At 51.4% G+C, this 6,123-nt stretch overlaps 1 protein-coding gene across 1 annotated transcript; it reads left to right on the top strand.

The window, feature by feature from the left end:
* The first annotated feature begins 1,704 nt into the window (after window positions 1–1,704).
* SOWAHD (sosondowah ankyrin repeat domain family member D) lies at window positions 1,705–3,586 on the top strand. Its single transcript, XM_058814313.1, has one exon. It carries the CDS (start codon window positions 1,796–1,798, stop codon window positions 2,798–2,800), a length of 1,005 nt encoding a protein of 334 aa, XP_058670296.1. The 5' UTR covers window positions 1,705–1,795; the 3' UTR covers window positions 2,801–3,586.
* Window positions 3,587–6,123: the final 2,537 nt, after the last annotated feature.

Here is a 6,123-nt window from a genome sequence, read left to right as displayed (position 1 = left end):
ACCAGGATCTCATGGCTGTGTGGTTCAAGTTCTCTGCCTCCCTGAGCCCACAGAAGCCACCAAAACCCAGTGACAAAATCAGGCAGCTCCAGAAAGGGAACAAGGGGGCAATTATGCTTTTACCACCAGTTGTTTGGTGTTTGAGACTACACCAACTTCCCACACATCCCAGAAAAACTGGTCCAAGTGGTTGGAAAAAGGCAAAGGCCCTCAAGGCTGACGACCAGCTCAGGGCAAGTCAGAGCAGGGCTAAAGCTTAGGGAAGGCAAAGAAAAAAGCTTCAAGGGGCTGTTGTGGCTTTTAGCTGCCTGACCAGCTGCAAAACCACCTGGTGACAGTTCAGCCACGGGTGTCAGAGCAGTCATGGATAAGAAACTTCTGGAGAGATAGAGAACTGGGAAGAATTTGCAGCAGAAGAACTAGTCCTGATTGATAACAAAATTAGGGTACAGACTACTGGCTGCAGCTGCCAGCAACACCAGGCATGGGCTGTACTACAAAGGGGATTATGGCAAGAGAGAAAGCCCAAATTCCCAGTGGGATGAAACATTGGGTGGCAAGGAGCCAAACAGTGTCCCAGGCTGGATTTCCCTTAGATCAGAGAAACCCACCAGCCACTGGAACATGGGCTCTGGGGGCAGTAACCTGGGCCTTCCTGAGCACAGCATCGAGGACAAGCATTGCAGCCATGGGGGGCTGTTTCAGGGGGGCTGTAAGGCAATGGCTTCAGTGAGACAACCTTGGGGTGCTGCTGGGGTCAGAGGAAGTGTCTTGGGATCCCTGTGTCGTGGATTTACACACACCAGACAATGAAACAGGGTCTGACCCTGCTAAGAATGCTGGGTTCAAGTGAATGTTTCCAATGAGTCTTTTGTTAGTTCTTTGGTTACAGCTCAGGCTGGTGCTTCCAGAGAGGGACCCCTACCCCAATTCACACCTCTCAGTTATACCCCTGACACTCATCACCCAACCCAAGTCAACCACTAAATTCTGGTTGGCAGTATCTTGATTTCTTGCTGGGTTTCACTGGAGCTGGGCTGGCTGCCTTCTGATGTTCCTTTATTCTCCTGGGATTGTCTCCTTGGCCCTTATCACCTCCATTCTGTTCATATCTGCTGAATTCCAAGACTGTTGTGTTAGCAGCATCATTTTATCAAAAGTTTATGTTTGGTCAGCTCTTACGGCCTAAAGCTTTGGCTGCTTCAGGTGCTAATGCTGAGCCAGCAGTGCTAAAGGAGACTGTTCAGGCAGGAGAATACAGTTCAGCAATTTCTGCTGTAGCGTCAGCACTGAGCTGCCCGGGACCCCCATGCCTCCATCTGGCCCCGCGGTTCTGCACGCTCCCTGTATTCACGCTCCTTCTTTGTATTCCCACACTTGCCTGTATTCCCGCACCCTCTCTGTGTTCCCGCACCCTCTCTGTGTTCCCACACACTCCCTGTATTCCCGCACGTTCCCTGTATTCCTACACTTTCTCTATATTCCCGGATTTTCCCTCTATTCGTACCCGTTCCCGCAGCCCGGCCGCGCTCGTTCGGTGCCGGCTCAGGGGAGCGTGTCGGTCCGTGTGGGCAGAGCCAGCCGTGTTCGAGCCGTGCCTCACGGACACAGCGTGAGCGGGCAAAGGTCACCGCACCGCCCCGCCGCCGCCGTGCCCGCCGCCGCCATGCCCCGCCGCCGTGCGGATCGGTTCCTCCTTCGCCCGGGACCGGCAGGGGAAGCGCGGGGTGAGTGCCGGGCAGCGTGAGCCGTGCCAGGCTGGGGAGCTGGGGACAGCCCTGCGAGAGGCACCACCATGGCCCGGCAGGAGCGGGACAGGGGCGAGGCAGAGCAGAAGGTAGCTGGCATCTCCCGGAGGTTCACCTTCCTGGATGGCGCCCAGCCCCGAGCGGGCGGCCCGGCCCGCGGCTCCCATCTCCGGCCAGCCACGCTGGAGCGTTTCCATACGCCGCAGAAGACGGACACCAACAAAAGCACCAACTGGAGCAGGCACAGCCTGGGGAGCTGGGGTAGGACTTCAGGCAGGTTTTCCGTTAGCCCCAGCAGTACCCGGAGGAAGGAGCTGAAGGAAATCCTCCTGCAGAGCAACAGCCCTGGCAGCACCTTGCGGTTTGCCACTGCCCGGAAGACATCCAGCAGCAGCAGTGTTCCTGCAGGGCTGCACCAAGAGCAGAAGCCTGAGCAGAGCCCTGATCTGCTGCCCCTTGTCCTTGATCCCCTGGAGCACGCGTGGCTGCTGACGGTGGCCGAGGGCGATGCGGACAGCATCATCAAGCTGCTGGACCTGGATCCCAGCCTGCTGACCAGGAGAGACTTTGTGACAGGCTTCACCGCTCTCCACTGGCTTGCCAAGCATGGCCACCATGAGAGCTTCATCCAGGTCATCTCCCACGCCCAGAAGAAAGGCTACCCTGTGAACATGAACATCCCCACAGCCAGCGGCGGGCTCACCCCTTTGCACCTGGCTGCCTTGCAGGGACACGAGGTGCTCATCAAGGTGCTGGTGGGAGCTTACGGGGCAGACACCACCTGCAGGGACCACAACGGGCGCAAGGCTTGGCAGTACCTGCCAGCACACACCTCCAGGGAACTGAAGGAGCTGGCAGGGGCCTTGGAGGAGGATTTGGTCCAGCTGCACTCCCACAACACCAACAACAACTGTAAGTCATCCAGAGAGGCTGGGGCAGGGCAGGACTGTGTGGACTCTGGGGCTGAGGGAAAAGCTGCCCGGCACTCCTGGGGCCTGTCGACCCTGCGAGGCTTTGTTAGACAGGCCTTTGCTTTCTTCCATGAGCGCTGAAGCTCTCCTGCCTCCATTCACCAGTAAACCCATGCTGGATAGCAGCTGGAAAAGCCTGCAGGGAGCTGAGAACTTGGCTACTCAAAATCCTGCCCAAGTGAGGGTTAAGCCATGGCACCATGGCCACCCTGGGTCTTGTGGTCTTTTGGGGCCATTCCAGTGGCTGTGTGGAGCACCATGGCCATTGGGAGCAGTACCTTGGGACAGCCCTTCCAAAAAACTGCCTGTCTGCAGAGGGGATTGTGCTCTGTGCCCCCATGGATGGGGACTCCTTGCTGCATCCCAACAGATCACCATGGTCGGGGCTCACGTGTCAGCTGTGCTGTGGGGAGCTGCTCCAACACCCTGTGTGCCCACCATGGATAGTCAGGAGGATGCTGACCCACCATGTGTGGATTTCATGCTGCAAACACCTTCCAGCTTCCTCTGAGATCTCCTGATCTCTGCCATATGCACCTTCTCTGGGTTGATGTTTGTTTATGACAGCTGATCATAAAGGTGATTCTCAGTGGAGTAAGGGCTAAGGGCCCTTTTAGAAGAATCCAGGCCAAGAAAAGCCTTTCAAAATGCAAAACAACTCACACTGGCAGCCCTTCCCTTGAGATCCTTTCCCAGGAAGGCTGAAATGCTCATCCTCATTAGGAATGGGGGCCAGAGCAAAGGAGGCAGGAAGAACACAAGGGAGGCTGCATGTGGTGGCCCCTGTGGGGATTAGAGTTCAGGAACAGCTCTGCAAAGATGATTCATCCTCAGAAACTGTGGAAAAGGTATGTGAAGTCTGTGAGATTGAGATTATTTTTATTGCTACTGAGGTCATGCTCAAAAATGAAACTGATGAACATTGCTGCAGCAGCATAACAGTGCATGTATGTCTGTCACTGCATTAAAAGGGCAAAGCCTCTGCTCGCCTGTTTGTGTTTTGTTCACTAAGTGAAGTTCTGCCCTGATGATTTCAACTTGCTTTTTACATTCTCAAAAGCCAGTACTGCTTCAAAATATCTTCAGAAAAACAACAGCCCCTTCCTCTTTCTAATCAGCACGAGACTATTCCTACGCCCTGAAATAGCAGTTGTGTTTCAGAAGTGGTTCTCAGACAGGAACTGGGGAGTTTCTGTTCCCCAGGGCAGCCCTTGCAGAGACAACTCCTTTAGGGGGGCAGTTGTGCTTTTCTTTCCAGCTGCCTTTCAGGGGGCCTGCAGGGTGACTGAGGGACTCAGGGTGATCTGGCCTGGCTACACAGGTGCATTTGCATCTTGATGCAGAAAGACACACAGGTGACATCCTCTGGGGAACTACAGCTGGGGGGTTTCACAGATCCTGAGCAAACTCCAGTTATATTCAGACTGTGTTTTGAAATGCTGCTTGGACACCAAACTAACCCAGTCCACAGTAATGACATGTGGAAGAGCAGCCTCCACATGAGTGAGCAGGGATCTAGTGACCGAATAATGCCCAGTCCAGGTGCCTGGGTGGATATATAGATATAGATGTGTCTGGACATCTTAATCCCTGAGGTCAGTAGCAGATACATACAAAACACACTTGAACTAGGTTTAATGCCCAATCTACAATGCTTTAGCTCTAATAGATTGAAGATGTTGGCAATGCAGCTCCTTCTGGAACTGCTGTGGCCATGTCCATGCCATGGGAGATCAGGCTGGCTTCTCACCAGTCTGTTTATGCCAGCACAAACTCCATGAACAGCACTGGTGTCAAGCTCTGGTAACCAAAGTGCTGTTGATAAGACAGACAGGACTGACAAAATATTGTTTTTACCTATTAGTCTTCTGTTACCCTTTTACAGCTGTCAGGGAAGGGCACAGGATGGCTCTTACATCCTCCTCTGAGTAAGGCACAGAGTAAACAGTGGAATTGAGAATTTCCTTGAAGGAGCCATTTCCTTGGCAATAGTACCTGTGGCTTAGTCATGCTCCACCCAGAAACACGGACTTAAATGTTCCATTTGCAAGTAAAATTTGGCTGACAAATGCTGCACCTAAATACCACAACATGATTTTCAGTTATTACCTCCTGTTGAGAGATAACCAAAACCCCCTAAAGAAAGCTTTTGCCTTCATCCTTTGGTCATGGGTTTGACCCAGTATTCTGTGCTGAGACAAATTAGGTGGGGACTTCAGAGCAGAATCAGAACTCTGCTTCTCTAGATGTGTTACAACATCCTCACCATGTCACCCTCTGCCCTGGGTGGGTCCCTTTCCACTGAGCAAAAAAAAAATTTCCTTCCAGTGAGCCACCCCTTTGTCTCACTCGGTTCATTTTCATACCTACAGAAAGGCAGCTGATTTGGATACAAAGACATGTTTAGAAAAATATTCCTCAAGTATACAATCAGCTCCAACTTTGCTTTTCACTCAGAAAACAAAGCATATCCACCAAAATCAATGGACTACAATATCCAAATTTTTTTTTCTCTTTAAAGCTTCTGTTGATGTGTTTTCATGTGTTAGCTCAGTTCTGCAGAGATTCCTGATCCCCTCTCACAGGGAGGAGAGGGCAAAGAGAGCTGCCACAGACAACAGAAAACATTCAAACCTAGAGATATTTGATTGCTTAAGGTTCTGCAGAGGATTGATTTTAACCCAAGTTCAGTTTGTACTGAATTAACTTTGTGTTATCCCTTAATGTCCAGCTTTAAAAGCAGATTCAAATAGGGAAAATAATACAAGGAGTTATTTTCCAAAACAGTTCTTTAGTAGAAGCTACTTCCACCTAGTAAAAATATTAGTCATGATAGTAATAGGGAAACTTTCTAATAAATAGTAATAAATTGTCCAATCTGTTGCTCAGGAAAGTTTTCCCACAAATGCCATGGAAAAAACTGTCTTTCCATTCTCAAGCCCATAAAATTGCTGTTTGCCTCCTCAGCCAGATCCCCATAGACACAATTACAGAGAAACTCTGTGAGCAGCTTTGCCTGCCAGCAGTGATGTGGAGGCTGGAGGAGGTAAGCTGGATGCCAAGGCAGAACTCCAGTCCTCAGCAGAGCTGTTATTTCCTGAACACTCACTTCAAAGAGTGCAGGAAAGCTTTAAAAATCATTGAGGTCAGAGTGGCTGCAGCACACGAGCCTCTGTTCCAACACCTCTGGCACTGCTGTTTGCTGCTTTCCTGCTGCATGACTTACTGCTTCCCCCTGATGATGGAGCCCAGACTCTTTCCAGACAGGATAAGGAACTGGAGGATACCGCTGAAGTATCCTGAGGTTGTTAAAAATCCCAGCCTTGCTCACCCTGACTTACAGAACCCTGCAGCACACCTTAGGAAGGAGGCACCTCATGACCTCTGAGTGAGATGTGTATTTC

Source organism: Ammospiza caudacuta, chromosome 14 (assembly GCF_027887145.1).
Source record: "Ammospiza caudacuta isolate bAmmCau1 chromosome 14, bAmmCau1.pri, whole genome shotgun sequence".
Taxonomy (NCBI): domain Eukaryota; kingdom Metazoa; phylum Chordata; class Aves; order Passeriformes; family Passerellidae; genus Ammospiza; species Ammospiza caudacuta.
This window is presented reverse-complemented; position numbering and strand designations above follow the sequence as displayed.

Excerpts from the sequence above, each read along its gene's own strand:
- SOWAHD (XM_058814313.1), top strand. The coding sequence starts at position 1,796 with ATGGCCCGGCAGGAGCGGGACAGGGGCGAGGCAGAGCAGAAGGTAGCT.